Here is a 16,288-nt window from a genome sequence, read left to right as displayed (position 1 = left end):
TCGAGTGATGGACGAAAAAAACACAGTTTACTACGGGAAAAACTTTGCGTTAAATTATTTATAAACTCTTAATGGTTTTTAATTTCTTTTTTACATTTATTAATGGCCTATTGCTCGTTGTTTTTATTTATTACTGCCATTATTTTATGTGGGTAATTTATATGGTTTTTATGAAAAGGGCAAAGTGGAGTTGGTCTGTTGCTGCTGAATTTGATGGACTTTAATAAAGTTGTTTGGCTGATTAGAGAAAATTAAAATCAACTGCAATATATGTATGTACATCAGTATTGGAGTCTATTTAAACAACTATCTCTCAGTGTGGACTTCTTTTTTGAAGCAGTTAAGTATTTATTACTTAGGGATTATAAATATAATAATTTAAATCTTGATATATATATATATATATATATATATATATATATTTTTTTAGATTTTACAAATAAAAAAATATCACACAAGTCCATAAAAGCAAATGATAGAAGCCAATTAGCTTGCGCTTTAAAATAAATTTTAAGTTCAAAGGTCGTTGCTTTGCTTTCATTTTTAGCAAAGCAGCTTTTAATTGAGATAGGCCCTTAATTTGCTCCAAGCGGGAGGAGTAGCATCCACACTTGCGTGGCTTCGCTATCCTGTACAGACAACCAAAACGGATCGCCATGACAACGCCTTTCAGTGGCTGGAAGACGACACACTTGATACACAGGTCATTGAACCTCGAGAGTTACAAAAGAAAATCATTTATATTATTATACATATTAATCTATGACATGTGTCCCCACCTAGCGCCTCGCTGCGTACCCCAATTAAACAATCCACAGAGCAATTTAATTGAAATATAGGCACAGCATGAGTCCTCCGTCGTCTGAATTGCACAAAGCCCAACGAGGACGCCTCTCACTAAAAAAAAAAAAAATAAAAATAAAATGAACAAGCATTGTAGACGAAAAGAAAAAGTTAATGCGAGCAGCTGTCACGCTGTTTGCTGGCAATTGAAAAGTTTATTAATAACCAAAATCGTGCTGGCAAAAAAGATTGCGTTAACCTAAATTAATTTATGAAATTTTTTACAATTTAATTAAATTATGAATTCAGCGCACAAAACGAGTGCAATTATATTTAAACAGCATGCAAAATATGTTTTTATATTAAATTGAAGCAGGCATGTCAAGTGGGGCTGGTTGAAAATACCCTGTAAATATTTTTATATTTATACATAAATTATATATTTTCCCATTCCATTAGATACAAAAAATAATAAAAATTAAAATTCAAAATATTTTCAATTATATTTCCTGCAATTTCAATAAGGACAGGGTATTCACTTTTGTAAACATTTTGTAATTGTTCAATCAACATTCCAGCCGCAAATAATCCCCGGGCCATATGATCGACGTAAGCGACGGCGTATACGTAATGTAAGCTCTTCTGTAGCTGCTCCACGAGTGCATTAAATTCCAACCGAAATCAACGTTATGCAAATTTAAATTGCAGCATAATGCAATTCAAGCTGTTCAACAATTTTGCTATGGGATTATAATATTTTGTGCTCGCAAAATGAGTCACATATTGAAGGAGATTATTTTAAGGATGATTATGTTAACATAATTACGATTACGAGGATTTAACATATATTGGCATATGTCTTATGTACATATAGCTTATCGAAATAAGTTGAAATAAATTGAATTGGAGCATTAAATAATGAGAATATAGTATGTAATAAGCAGTATTATTATTCTTGGTATGTTTTACTTTTAATATGCATACATAAATACAGAATCATAATTATAACATCAATACAGGGAAAATTAAGTTCTTACAACATAGCAATATATACAACTATTCACAAAATGTAGTTTAAAGCAGGGTCTCAAATATTCGTTAGCCGACCAAAATACCAATTTTTCCATCTAGCTTCTTTTATCTTCCCTGCGGCATTGTAAATATGTATGTATGTTTGCCAATTTGTGGTTGCTGGTATTTTCGCTCTATATATGTATATGTGTGTGTACACACTTTTACACAACAGCCGACAAAAAATATTTGTTATGAGAATTTTAAGTCATATTAAAGCCCAATTACAACCAATTTCATAAACATGAAAGAATGTCGATTTATGGCAAACCGAAGCTTAAATACGCTTGACTTTATTACATTACAAAAATATAAGCAAAAAAATATAATAATAATAATAATAGTAAATAAATAATACATAAATATTAAATAAATGATATAAATGTGTGAATCATATAAAAAAATATATATCTATATAACAATATTATTATATTAATATTTAAAAAAAAATAAATTAAATATTCTAATAATTCTTCCGCCTAAAAATGTATAATATTTTCAAGCCCAAAAAACAAGTCAGCTCCACTAAAGACAAAACATATTCAATATAATTTTAAAAGAGAAAAATTAATAAAAATATATTTGACTACCAGAAAAGTGAAGATCCAAAGATGAAAATTCCCAAATGTATCAGGAATATATAAAGTCCGCTCCCTTCGCTTCATTCCATATCTTCAGAGAAAATTATAATATCGTCGACAACTGCATGGCAGCAAACGGAATGACAGCAAACGCCCAGATGAGTTACAAACATGAAAATGTTTTTAAGTCCTCGCTACATATGCGCACACATATGGGCAATAAAGTTAATGCAAATTGCTGCCGAAATGCGAATATTATAAATGAGACTGTCAGATGGCATAACAGCAGATGAACTGAGCAGTGCCTTGGCTATACGTATGCGCATTATTAGCCTGTGGATTACGTATACGTATGTGTAAGCGTGTACGTGTGCGTGTGCGTAGGCCCCACGCCAGGTGCTATTAAGTTGCCCATATTATAATAAATTAATTACATTGAATGACGTTTGGCGTTTGGTGTTTGCTGTTTTCTCATATATTTTCATATAAATACCCTGTAAAAACATAATTGTCAATGTAGGGTATTCTGGATATATTTAATATGGAAATTGAACTACATTGAGATTATTCTATACATATGAATATTATTTGAAATTTATATTTTTATGATATATCGATAAATATCGATTAGTTTATATTGCATTAATATGTGAACTTTATTGGTAGTGAAAGTAAGGCAGGGAGGAAGGAGAGAAGAGTGAAAGACAATGAGATAGAGGGAAACAGAATTAGAGACAATAAACAAGAGAGGGAGAGCCACAGAGATGGAGAGAGACTGGTAGAAACAGAGAGAAAGTCAAGAAGAGAGAGAGACAAATAAAATACACAGAGTGAGAGAAGAATTAAAAATCAATAATAATATAATAGTATAGATAATGCAGTACACGAATGCGCCAGCCTGCAATTGCAGGGTATTTGTTAATCGTTCAAGACGATCGAATACAAAAAAGACTCATCGAGAAGCCAGAAACGAACAATAACAAAATTTACAAAATTTGACGTGTCACAAAATAAAAATATTTTTTCCCATATATACACTAAATGTATATAAATAAAGTAATCGGCGGAATCGAAAATACTACCCCTTAGAATGTCGCCTTTGAAGGTGCTGCAGGCGAATTTCCATTATGCTAGTAAGTTCCTAGGCTAACCCATATCGAACGCACCTTTGAGCTATTGATTTCGCCAGCCAATTTGAATATATGTGCGGCCATTCGCTCGATTCGTCCTTTACTGAAGAGTCCCATTGCCCAAGTGATAATATCGTTTGTTGTGGGCTATTATGCCACGACAAAGATTGCCCAGGTCTATATACTATACAGAACACATGCCGGCAGCAGTCAAGCGAAACTGGATGATGAATCGTCGCAGGAAAATTATACTCAGGACAGCCAGGAGGGCCAGGAGAGCCAGGAGGACCAGCACAGCCCAGCTCTGAATGAAGCTCCGTTGCCCAATGCACCGGATACACTGCGTCTAACCCGGCTACAGCTGATGGCCTACGATGGCATGCGAGAGGGCGAACCGGTGTACACGGCGCTCAATGGCAACATCTATGATCTCAGCCCCTCGCGCGAAACTTTCCTGAAGCCCGGTCCTTACTCTCTGCTCGCCGGCAACAATGCCAATCAAGTGCTCAACATCACATGCGGCTCAATGGGCGTGTCCACAGCTGATCTCATCCAGCGCTGGGAGCGCAGCCTGAACGCCGAGTTCCAAATCATTGGCCAGTTGATTGACAGCGACGATGACTCTGATAGCGATGAACTGTTGTAGACATGACTTTTCATTTTAGATGAATATTCATAATACCAAAAAGTCATACATATATATGTATATTTATATGTATATTTATATGTACATAGATGACCTCTCGTATTATTCAAGACTAAATTATGAACCAAATTACTCTTTATTACTTCTCCCACTCTTAGCTGCTGGGTTATATTATATTCCTCTTTGTTATCAATAGCTTGTGAATATCTTATAAAATATAAAAAGCATAATTTTATTAAATACTCTTATAGTACATTATTGCTTCGATGTTTATATCATTAAAATTCTTGTTTACAACATTCTTATTGCATATTTGATTATTATTTTTTATTCTTAATAATCAATTGCCAAATAAGACTTATTTTATTGGCCATTAGCCCACGCTCTATAATGATTTATACATAATTAGCACAATGATCATTAACATTATAGTAGTAAACATTAAAGCAATTATTTATTATTATTATTTTTAAAGTGAAAAAAAAAACAATTATTTATATTTTATTATTATTAAACTGAAATAATAATAAAAAAAATAGATTGTAACAATTCTTTTAATTATTATTACTTAAAATTATTATTTAAACTATTACAATTGTTCTTAATATAAATGATTAATTAATGAAGCACTCACCACAGCAGCAGCAGCAGCAGCAGCAGAAGAAGAAGAGGAAGAGGAAGAATGTCTGACCACCATCAGGTCCAACAGGCAACTGAAGAAACGCAGCAGGGGGCCTTCCATTTATAGGGCGACAGCACCTTCGTTCTCTCACAGACAAACTCAACTGTTGAGCCTCTCTCTGAGTCATTTTTCGATCATGGAGAAACAAAATGAGGTCTGCTGCATACAGAAACACACACCAAACCAATACTATACCTGATTTCTAATATGCACTCAAGTCTCTACTATCATATAATACTGATATTGATATCTATAACTAAAATGCATTTTTAACTTCTCGCTTATCTGCGATGTATACTTAATTATACATAATTTGCTTGTCATACATATTTTCATTGAAATTCGTCTGCTTGAAAGCTCAACTGGGATCACGTATTGAACACCTACAAAGCTTTAAGATATTCGAATTCGACTATAATCTGAGATTGTGTTTCTTAGTTGAAAGGACTTTCATAAAAATTCCGTTTAGTTATTGACGCCTTTGCTTCATTTGAGCTCAACGGTTGGCTGACTTTGTGGCATGTGGCATGTGGCATGGCCCAAGTGCTTTAGCCATAAAATGAAAAAAGTAAAGAAAATAATGAAAATGTCAATGGCATCAACTAATACTTCGTTTCTGCTCAGCTGTAAACTTTTCAGCCAATAGTGCAAGAAGTGAATTGGCAAAAGAAACTAAAAAGCGGGACAGGTGATACAGGTGAGCCAGCCGAGGCATCAATAGCATCGGCTGCTACGCAGCTAATAAAATCAAAATTACTTTTTTCGCTGAGCAACAACGACAACAACGTAGCTGCCACATCTACGTGCTTAAGTAGTTGTACAAAAAAAGTTACCCAAACAAAGTTGAAGCAAACACCTGAACGTCACAGCGAAAAGGTGCGAAACTCAAGGCCCAACTCTGCCCTGGGCCCGCGCGCGCAGATAGAGCTAAAGAGTAGGCAACGAATGTTGTTTGATGTGTTCTCTTCGATTAAGTTTTAAGGCTTTCAGCAGGGTCAACAATTCAAAGGCGAGAACATGAGCAAAATTCAGCCCAACACAGTTATATAATATATATACATATACATTTGTATGTATTTATGTAAACATCTCTGTCTGTTTTCAAAATGTATACATATATATTTATATCAAAAGAAAACATCATATATATATGTGTGCATGTAGCTATAATAGCCCTGCACAAACCAAAGCTTTCATTAGACTCTAAATATAGTTCAATGGGATAATGGCGCCGCCTGCTTTGAGTACAGGGACTTGACAAACAGAAGAACTACAAGTAATGAATATTTTGGTCGAGTACTAACGACTGAGCAATGCTCGCTCAGAGGAAAGAAGAAGTGCAGCATAAGAAGGAGAAAATGATATTCATAGTTAATATTATAGCGATAGACCCTAAAATTAAGCTATGACTGCTTGGATTTGATTCTAAGTCCTAGCTTTGAATATTTCAATGGCATTTAATCGCCTGGCTCTTAAGTCCATAACAGCTGGACATTTTCAATTATTTATCGTATTTATCATATACATATACGAGTATGTCTATCGTATCAGTTCTCAATTGCCAAACAATTTTGCATCAGTCTAAGGTGAGTTTACCTACAGATTTTTTTTATTATTGAGTGAAGAGTGTATGTATATATCATAATTTGTACCTGTATGTATGAGCATTTTAACTAAATTAAATTTAAAATAAGCTGCTTTTCTTATTCCTTGAATTTTATATACTCTTTCAAGATTTTTTATAGGATGCGGACGGAATTGAACGCATTTGTAATAAAAGCCGATACACCCATTTCATTTTTACGAGCAAAGCTGCGCATCGAAGTCGACATTAAATAGAATAGGAGTAGAAGCTGTTTACTTATGGTGGGTGGCTGTAAATAAAATAAATAATAAATAAATAAATAAAATAAAGTGCTGATAGAGAAAGTTGTTTGGTGCTGCTGCACAAATCCAGCCAAAATTTTAACTCTTCTCGATATGCCGGAAATGTGAAAAATAAATAATTAAGTTTAAGTATGTATATTTAAAAAAAAAAATTTTAATCATGCATAAATGACTCTTTTTTCAATAAGAAAAATTTATAAGAGCTTATTAGCTTAAAGCCGGCCTTCAATAAAAGCTAATATACACCTTTGACTGTGTGAACGAGCATGGCAGCAGCTCTGTGAATAGGGCAATGTTTCACATCAAAGTACACATTAAATCCGAGACGATAATCACAGAAGGCATCTGGGGGCCAGACGTTTACCCGACTGCGATGCTAACGATGCCTATTGCTGTACGCCGGGAATACAAAAAACACAATTAACCACGAAGCTGGGGAGCACAACAGCCCAACAACCAGCAGCCAGCAGCCAGCAGTGAGTAGCCAACAGGCAACTGCCAAGAGCTAACAGCCAACAGCTAGCAGCAACGGCCTATTTAGAGGACACAATCCCAGGCCCCACCTCCAGATCAGGTTAATGTGACAGCGGCAGCTGTTGCCGTCGTAATTGCTCGACTTTTGCAAATAACACAGTTTTGAATATAAAGTACTCAAATAACATGGCCAAATGACACATTTGTACTTTGTAATTAGTTTTGCCCGCCTCGCATCGAGCTCGCATCGACGCTGGGATTTGCCTCGCCAAATATTCAAATTTGCATTTCAAACTTTTCCATTCTATCGTACACTATTTAACGGTCAAAAGTTCCCAATTTTGATGACAACAAAAAAAAAATCAATATTTGCAGTGAGTGCTTCAACTTTAAAAAGTTCCATGGGTTTCTCTCTGAAATATTGGGTAAGCACTTAGAATTTTAGTTCCACTTTACTGTTATGCCTAGTTTAAGTAATCTTATCCAATTCAATAGGTTAAGTCATTCACATAATAGAGCAATTCGCATTCCATTTGCGTTATCAAAATTGTAGTCGTCTTTTATTATTATCTTTTGCTCTTTCAATATCCAAGTCAAGCCGATGACCGATTTGACGGCCTTTGGTATATAAGCAAACAGCTATAGAGCACATTTCAAGCTAAGGCCTAATAGAACATTTTAAGCTAGAGCAACTTTACTTACCCTTTGCTAATATAGTAGTTCTGTATTAAAATGAATAGAACATAGATAAATACTTTATATGTATATGCAATCATTGAGTATTTTCTAGTCAAGCACTGCTAGATAAAGCTTACTCAATAAGGATAAGTATCCATAATTATGTAAGATATGCTCAAGTAAATGTGAATATATACATATATAAATTATAATCGATTTTTATCGATTACATAGTAACAAACCAAATAATTAAAAATTAATAAAGATGGGAGCTACAAGCATCTCCTATGTGTACTATATGTCAGCAAGCGTATTAGCATGCCTATGACTATTGAAGATTATCTTATATTAGCCACGAAATATCATATCATATTAGTATAATTGATTTTCCCTTTGTTTGATTTTCGCTTTGTGGCCCGCCCAGGAAGTAGACCTTTCACATAAATTAGTTCATTCGGTTATAATGTGGCAAGCTCGTCGCACTTGGCGTCACAAATTCGCTCGGTTCAATCAGTGGGCGACGCTCTATAGCTCATGGGCTCTGGGTCTATTCCCATTCGTCTATGTGGCGAGCAGCAAAAGACTGCGACGCTCTAAGTGGCTAATTGCATATGGAATTATTGTGAATCTGGGAATCATTCGGGTTTCCTTTCGCTATTACGACGATACAGAAGTCGTCGATTTGGCCGAGATCTACCAACGTAACCCTCTGTCAGAACAAATCAGTCAAATACAGACGGGTCTAAATTTAACCACTCTCTTCGTGACGCTCTTTCGCAGTTGGTGGCTAAGCGAGGAACTCGGAAATGTTCTGAATGCTCTGCTTCAGCTCTATGAAACTGAATATAAATCTTTGGATTGCACCAACTTTGATAACAATGTTATCTATAAGAGCCTCACAATCTGGTTGGAGCTCATTTCGATGTTGTTCCTCACACTCGGATTCAATACGCCCATCGGCTACAAATTGTTTCTGGGTCTGGCGGCTACTATGACAAATCAGCTGAGCATCCTGCTGCTGGGAATGCATTTCCATCTGGCCGTGCTCTATATATATCGTTCTATTTGGCTCATCAATCGGGAGCTACGAATGCTGGCAACACAGCCGAAGATCAAATTTAGACGCATTCACGATCTTCAGGGGATTTACAGTCGCCTCGTAGCGCTCAGCACTCGCTTGGCCTCCATTTACAGCTATCAAATGATTTTGTTCATGCTATGCCTGCTGAGTATCAATATCACATCCATATTCTATATTCTCGTCTATAGCATCAGCCTGAAAAAGACGCTGACTTTGCCTTTGGTCTTGAACCTTAGCCAGGCCCTTGCCATTAACGTCTTGGACTTTTGGCTACATATCGCCGTCTGCGAGCTGACTGAACGCGCAGCCGAAGAGACCTCAATCAACTTGAGGCTCTTCAATGATAGATCGACTGCTGATTCATGGCTAGATCGGAGTGTGAGTAACATCAGTTGTTTTATAGAAAATGTAAATAAGTTTAAATATTTTTTACAGATCACTAACTTTGCTTTATTTTGCACACATCGACGTCCCAGATTTAATTATTGCGGTTTATTTCGTGTTAACAACGCAATGGGCTTTCGCATGATTGTCACTTGTGTGCTTTATATTCTATATTTGGTGCAGTTCGATTTTATGAATTTGTAAAATTTATATTAAATAATATATGTATATATATCATGATTCAATTATGAATATTTCTTGTTGCATCGAATTTAAGCTCATTTGTTTTGACTACTGTTAATCATTTGAATAGAAATTTATATGTATTTACAGTCTATTATTAAAGCCTAGATAAATTATCTAATTATTCGTGCATACAAAACTCTATTAGCTCAATGACAACTCAAGCGAGAAATCAATAACAAAGTGCGACAGATGCTGCTAGGCAACGAATGTTGCAGCAACATCGCAGGCTGTCGAAGCAGTGCAAGCAGCAGCATGCCGCTAAGTACCCGCAACATTTATGGTACAGCCTTCTCTCTCACTCTCGTTAATGACTAAGCAGTGCAATGTTGGCAGCATGCTGCTGAATACCCCGCAACATTTATGGCACAGTCTCTCTCTCTCTCCCTCTCCCTCTCTCTTTAATGACTTGTAATGTCGCCCTCTCAGATAAAATTTAGCCGAAGCTTTCACATTATTCATAAAGTGCATGCTCCAGTGGCCTTTGTTTGTTGCTAGTTGCCGAACAAAAATTCGTATTGCGACTTTCAGGAGCCAGACAGTCGCATTTGTTACACATGTGGGGAAGGTCAAAAAACCTCTTCTGCTGCTGTTGCTGTTGTTGCTATTGCTGTTTCTGTTTATGAATTAAGGTCTTGGAAAAAGACGAAATTGATTTTGGACGTGATTGATTACGAGATTTATATTGCATGAAAGCCCAAATGGAAAATGCTTTAAAGGCAACATGGAATGTAAATGTTTTTAGACATAGGCATATTTAATTAGATTATACTTATTAGAAGATATCTAATCTAGAGATAATGACAGAAAATTACCAATTATATATATATAAGATGTAATCATACATTATTATAACAAACAAACTCTTATCTATAACAATCGCATACATATATAGATAACACATGTAAGCAACGAATAAAGATTCATATATATATATATATATACATATATTATAGCTAATCAACTGCCATTAAAATGAATTTCCCAACCCTTTTCGTATAACTTACATTTTCTATAAAATTCATATACCCCATTCACTTACGCAATCACAGGGTGTTAAAGGCGACCAAGAATTATTCGTCTCCAACGGCCTTGCTTGCCTAATTGGGCTACTAATTGGTTAAGTTGCCTTCATAAATATGTCCTACGAAAATTGACTCAAGAGAGAAAAAGGGAGAGTGCGATAGACAGAGAGAAAGAGATATATATAGCTTGATATTTTTTTTAAGCAGCTTTACATATAAATTGCACACTTAAGCGCACAACTCTGGAAACGTTGAACTATAAAGATTAGAAAACTGCAGACTTATGTGAAACGTGACAGCAAAGGCTGAAGGACTAAGCACTTTCTCGCTCGCCAAAATGAAAATATTGCTACTGCAGAAGCTAAAAGCCTCGATAGGGCAGAGCTTAAAATATGATCCAAACAACATTTTATACTTTTGAGTTGAGCTTCAATTTTAGAGAGAGAGAGAGAGAGAAACATAGAGCTTATTAGCTTTTTTGCATTTGTTTAAGTATAATCAAAGCTGTAATCCCGAATAGACTATATAGAGCATATGAAATATGTATTTTTTTTATATTTATATCATTGTTATATATGATAAAAGGATGCAGATAATAAAAACTTATAAGCAAGCAAATAACAATTAGTGTTGGTTAATATATCTAATATTAGTTATTAATATCCATACTCAGAAATATTACAAAATAGTATAGTAAATATATGTCATATATATGTGTAGGCATATACATTTTATATTATATTATTATTTATTTATTATTATATTATTATTGTATTATATATTTATTTTATATAAATATACGTACATATGTACATATATACAAGTTTATTCTATCCATTAGTCATTTTTATGCGCCGCAAGACAGAGCTAAACCATTTAATTAATCATATTTAAGCCGGCTTAATGCGTAATGCACACACACCCCCACACATACACACATACATACATATAGAGCAGCACGACGGCAGTTTAACGTGGAGGCAAGTACATACAGACAGTAATGTATGTATGTCTAATAAATAGGAAATCACATTAAATAAGCCGCACAACCGAATGTTGACACCATTTTACGTGGCTTAATCTTGGTGCATTCGTCTGCCCGGAACTTCTTCCTGCCACATGACTTATGAATGAATTAAACCACACACAGATCTTTCACATGGGAAGCAGCAGTGATGCCATAGAGATATATCTTCAAGTGCAGAAATAGTTCCTTTGAACTGTCCATTCGAAAGAGCTAGTGAACTTAAAGATTAAGACTGATTCATCAACTGAGCTTTAAAATTAGGAAATGTAAAATGTAATGAATATATATGTATGTCTGACTTGGGCATTAACATCATTGATATAATATTATAATAATATTCTCTTATTTAAAGATAAGTTCAATTTAACTAGTTACATAACGGACTAACGAACTATTTTTGATAGATATATAAGTAAAAAAATTCCATTCGACAGTTCATACGTATTAAGCTAACCAGCTCAAATGAATACAACAATAATAAATGCCTAATTCATTTACTAAACTGAGTTACTAAATAAAATAATTTTAAATAGTTCACCACCTTCAAGAGGTGCTAGCACTAATTGACCGACCAGTAGGATATGTGCAGGAACTGGTTCATCAAAATAGACAAACCTCGGCTAAATGAACACTAGCACAGTAAAACCACGAGGACAGGCATCTATTCTTTAGCAGAACAGCAGGACAATTGCTGCACTGTTAGCTGCCCCCGCTTGGGGCCCGGATGGGGAGTCTGGGGAACTGCGAGGTATTCATCAGTATTTACGTCACGCAGCGTACAGAGGCTGAGTGTCTGAGCCTTAATCCGCTGTTTGTGGATTGCGAACACGCCGTAGTAGCACACATACACGAGTGTGTGTGTGTGTGTTATGTTGACATTTCAATGACAGCTGTGGAAATGCTGGAAATGTTGAAAAACGGTGAAAATAAGTTGGGCTGCCATTTTGTGCTGTGGTTTTTCACTTTCAACGCGTTCGCCGTAAATTTATGCAATTCGATTATCGCGAACAGATTTCAGTGGCTGACACACATATGTATATAAGTGCCTACGACCTGGTATCCTCAGAAGGCTTTTAGCATACATGCTCTATTCCAAAATAGATAATACCCGAAGCCCTATACCGATGATGATTATGAACAATGTCATGTTTATGGCAATACTCAAGTTTCTCTTCTACTCTACATTCCGATTTTAGGAAATTCGGGGAAGCTTTTTCAGTCGTAGCTCTTATACTAGATGTACAAAAAATCGTAGCGGATATCAGAAACGGAATATTTTATGGTCATTTCACCACCTCATATATACATACACACATATACAAATATGTCTATCTGTACCTTTTATTTAGTAGACCATATTTGTTAATTTATTCAGAGAATTCTTACAGATAAACAAAAAAGAAACTGAACATATCAATTGACAATTTATCTATGTATATACATACATATAGATATATATGTATATATATATAAATATATACAATATGTGATAGTTAAAGCTGTATTGCCGGCTCGATATGGGGTAGCTCCATATTCTCACTGCATGGACGTGCCAACATGTCCTCCAACATGCGATTCAACGACTCCGACCCCAAAGTATACTCGAATTGTCCGTTGTTATTGTTGTTGTTGTTGTCGGATAGCATCTGATTATCTAGGTTATTTCCATCGCTGCTCAGAACTGTCTGCAATGCGGCGCTTATCTGCTCGGATCCCATAATGTAGGGCTTTTCCAGTTCGTCTTTAATCGCCGTTACGGGCTTGGTCTGTGAGGAGGACGACGATGATGAATTCTTCTCATCGTTGGCTATCTTCAAAATACGCATGGACTGAGTGCTAAAGAGGAGGCCAGCACAAACGCTAATTAGCCATTCGATAACGGGCTTCATAGTTCTACAATTTGGGATTTTAAGCGCGGAGCGTATGCTTTACTTATTTTTACGAAATTTATTACATGTGTATATATGTTTCGTAAATGGGGCCTACTAATGTGGAACAAACCTTGAATATATTTAAGGAATGTGATTTGATATATACGAAAGGTTTAGCCTGAGATTTGAGAGCATTTGAAAGCGATACTTGGATTCTGCTCTCACGTTTTTATACACATGCCGGAGATGGGTGCGATCCCGTAGGTATTTTAGATATTTATATTTTTATAAATCACTATGTGTACTATATATTATGACTATAAACTAACAGGAAATTGTATCCTTCAATATTGCTTTCATATTATAATTGAAAATATTTGATGATAAATTAAGGATGTTTCAAATTAGCTATACCATTTAAGCAATTGCTATATCATAAATCTGACCTGCTTACAATATATATTTTAATTTATTTCTTCAGGACTGTTTACTATATTTGTTTAGAGATGGGACAGAGCTATGTAGAAACCGATTTGATCAAGATCAGTGCAATGACATCTTGTTGGTAGAGATGGGTTGTTTCTGGTTTTACTTAGAGCGCTTAACCTGTCAAAGAGAGGAGATATCAATACATCAATACATATCAATTGAAACAGTCTTGCGTGGACTTGCCAGCAGGGATAGGTTAGAAAACGAATTTTGAATTGTCTGTCCCTTCTGTAACTTGATATGTTTGCCAAGCGTCTGATAGTAGAGGCTGCCATCCTTCTCACGCAATATGAATCTCTCAACACATCCGTCGGGTTCGCTGGTTTCTGAGATATGCTCCTCCTTGAAGCGCTGCTCGGAGAGATAAGCGGTTAGATATTTGCCATATTTTTGATTAATCCTTTGAAAAACCGGCTCGGGCTTTTGTTTAAAGTTTATATAGTAGCTTCCACAATCCTTAAGTATACTATTGGTAGTACCAAAGGCGGGTACATGAAAATGGAATTGTACAAGCTCGAGTTGTTTGGATTCTGGAAACACCGGCAGCTGTGCGACCGGCCGAACACTGCTGTTCGACTTGGTGGGATGGGCACACAGTGGCCTATTTACGTCCACAAATGTTTGCTCTATAATCTGTATCTGCTGTTCCACGCTGAATGAATCCAGATCCAGATCCTCCGACTCTGGCTCTAGATGTTGTAAGCATGGCACAGTGGAACGCTTCTTGGCAAGGAGTTCGCGGTATTCTTGAGCACGTGTGAGAAAATTATACGAACCCTTCAACGTGGAATTGTTGATATGCACCGCCTCAATGTCAGTCAACAACTCAGCATCCTTGGGATCTATTTCCTTGGGCCCCCCAGGGACTTGGTTATAGCAATTCTGATTGATCAGATCGATATCGAACAACATATGAAGACCGTTAAATGTATGGTTAAACTGCGTTTCCAACTGTGGAAAGGAAACAGGTTCTTCGGTATAGTCCATTAAACTTTTACCACATGGCAGAAACTTGCAGTTAATTTTCGGATCGGGCAATTCATTGGTGTACTCTTCAGAGCACTTAAACGGAAAGCTGTAGCAATTAAACGCGTAAGTCAGACGTGTATATCATAACAATTAAATTTTTTTTACTTACAGTTTATCTTCCCGTTTCTTGGTTTCATTTTCCTTTTCGCATGCATCCATTTTTCTCGATGACACTACAAAATTAAACTGACTATTCGAGTAGTGCTGTAACACACTTTTTGAATACTTTCAGTGCTGAACAACTCGATGTGGAAACAAACGTTTTTTGCATGGAACTATATAGAAAGCTATTTCGGGCATTGATTGGGCGATTTTGACAACCGATGAATAAATATTGTATTTGTTAAATGTTTTTTAAGGTTACTTAATACAAATTTTTTTTATTTTAATATCGCAGATGGTCAATTTGTGCTGACTATTCTTCAGTGAACACTAAAATCATTGCATGCGTTTAGGCTGCAATAAAAAACATACTAAATTTAACGACATTCGCATTTCATTAAATTCGCTAAAAATTATTTTTGAATAAACAGGTCAAATGAACTAATTCAGTGAGAAGTGAACAATCGTGGGCCATGTACGATACTTTGTGATTTTCACTCATGTATGATCACGTTTTCCATTAAACAGTTCGTTTTTCTTCTTATAAATACATACATATGTAAATGGTCCAAATAATAAGGCATGAATAAAGCAGCTTACTACTTGAAGATAAACGAATTCCATTAGTGAATAAACTGGTCTAGATCTCGCCACTCTAAATCTGCATTGCAAACCAATGTACATTAAGCATAAATGTCTTTGAATATTATATTCGGATTACTTGTAATTAATATCTATTATTATAATTATTAAAAAATTTTATTAATGTTTATTAAAAATAAAAAGAAAACCAGCAATGAAAATTAACAACTATCGGTACGTTTAAAATATCGATATTCAGCCATCTGCTCAATTGAATTTGTGTACATGCCTTAAAGCGAGTTGGCAGGTACATCGAAACTGAAATATTCTGCCTTGCTTGACAAAAAAATAGGGGGCAATATTACAATTTATTTTAACAAACCAAATCCAAAGAAAACTAAATTCCCTTCAAAACTAGATTTTGCAATAATATTAAATATTCTAAAAATTGGTTTTCTGCACCATCCAGCCACCTTCCTATTGAAAAAGGGGTTGCAAAATCAGGTACTACATTCAGCAGCGC

The 16,288-nt window shown here is 35.4% G+C and overlaps 4 protein-coding genes across 5 annotated transcripts; 2 read left to right on the top strand and 2 right to left on the bottom strand.

Annotated features, from left to right (window-relative positions):
• Nucleotides 1–3,409: 3,409 nt before the first annotated feature.
• LOC6576248 (membrane steroid-binding protein 2) lies at nt 3,410–4,451 on the top strand. Its single transcript, XM_002002204.4, has 2 exons — nt 3,410–3,568; nt 3,625–4,451. The coding sequence occupies exons 1-2, from the start codon at nt 3,526–3,528 to the stop codon at nt 4,209–4,211; spliced, it is 630 nt and encodes a 209-aa protein (XP_002002240.1). The 5' UTR covers nt 3,410–3,525; the 3' UTR covers nt 4,212–4,451.
• Nucleotides 4,452–8,395: 3,944 nt separating this feature from the next.
• On the top strand, nt 8,396–9,601 carry LOC6576247 (gustatory receptor for bitter taste 22e). The gene is made up of 2 exons (XM_002002203.2): nt 8,396–9,391; nt 9,449–9,601. The coding sequence occupies exons 1-2, from the start codon at nt 8,396–8,398 to the stop codon at nt 9,599–9,601; spliced, it is 1,149 nt and encodes a 382-aa protein (XP_002002239.2).
• A 3,394-nt stretch (nt 9,602–12,995) lies between these two features.
• On the bottom strand, nt 12,996–13,753 carry LOC6576246 (ras guanine nucleotide exchange factor Y). The gene has a single exon (XM_002002202.4). The coding sequence runs from the start codon at nt 13,579–13,581 to the stop codon at nt 13,186–13,188; it is 396 nt and encodes a 131-aa protein (XP_002002238.1). The 5' UTR covers nt 13,582–13,753; the 3' UTR covers nt 12,996–13,185.
• Nucleotides 13,754–13,913: 160 nt separating this feature from the next.
• Nucleotides 13,914–15,878, bottom strand: LOC6576245. 2 transcript variants are annotated; one of them, XM_002002201.4, is made up of 3 exons: nt 15,191–15,878; nt 14,236–15,127; nt 13,914–14,169 (listed from the first exon to the last, which is right to left on the bottom strand). In XM_002002201.4, the coding sequence occupies exons 1-3, from the start codon at nt 15,238–15,240 to the stop codon at nt 14,152–14,154; spliced, it is 960 nt and encodes a 319-aa protein (XP_002002237.3). In that variant the 5' UTR covers nt 15,241–15,878; the 3' UTR covers nt 13,914–14,151. The 2 variants fall into 2 exon arrangements, with proteins under 2 accessions (XP_002002237.3, XP_015020543.1); XM_015165057.3 differs by lacking the exon at nt 13,914–14,169 and having other exon boundaries at nt 14,316–14,403; nt 14,829–15,127; nt 15,191–15,868.
• Between the last annotated feature and the right edge of the window lie 410 nt (nt 15,879–16,288).

This window comes from Drosophila mojavensis, unplaced genomic scaffold (genome assembly GCF_018153725.1).
Source record: "Drosophila mojavensis isolate 15081-1352.22 unplaced genomic scaffold, ASM1815372v1 contig_36, whole genome shotgun sequence".
Taxonomy (NCBI): Eukaryota; Metazoa; Arthropoda; class Insecta; order Diptera; family Drosophilidae; genus Drosophila; species Drosophila mojavensis.
This window is presented reverse-complemented; position numbering and strand designations above follow the sequence as displayed.

What these genes read in the sequence shown, in the direction of transcription:
- LOC6576245 (XM_002002201.4), bottom strand. Translation starts at nt 15,240, where the DNA reads ATGGATGCATGCGAAAAGGAAAATGAAACCAAGAAACGGGAAGATAAA. An exon ending in AAGAAACGGGAAGATAAACT is followed by an intron (nt 15,128 to 15,190) that starts GTAAGTAAAAAA and finishes TAATTGCTACAG; the next exon opens with CTTTCCGTTTAAGTGCTCTG.
- LOC6576247 (XM_002002203.2), top strand. Translation starts at nt 8,396, where the DNA reads ATGTGGCAAGCTCGTCGCACTTGGCGTCACAAATTCGCTCGGTTCAAT. An exon ending in ATTCATGGCTAGATCGGAGT is followed by an intron (nt 9,392 to 9,448) that starts GTGAGTAACATC and finishes TATTTTTTACAG; the next exon opens with ATCACTAACTTTGCTTTATT.
- LOC6576246 (XM_002002202.4), bottom strand. Translation starts at nt 13,581, where the DNA reads ATGAAGCCCGTTATCGAATGGCTAATTAGCGTTTGTGCTGGCCTCCTC.
- LOC6576248 (XM_002002204.4), top strand. Translation starts at nt 3,526, where the DNA reads ATGTCGCCTTTGAAGGTGCTGCAGGCGAATTTCCATTATGCTA. An exon ending in GGCGAATTTCCATTATGCTA is followed by an intron (nt 3,569 to 3,624) that starts GTAAGTTCCTAG and finishes TGATTTCGCCAG; the next exon opens with CCAATTTGAATATATGTGCG.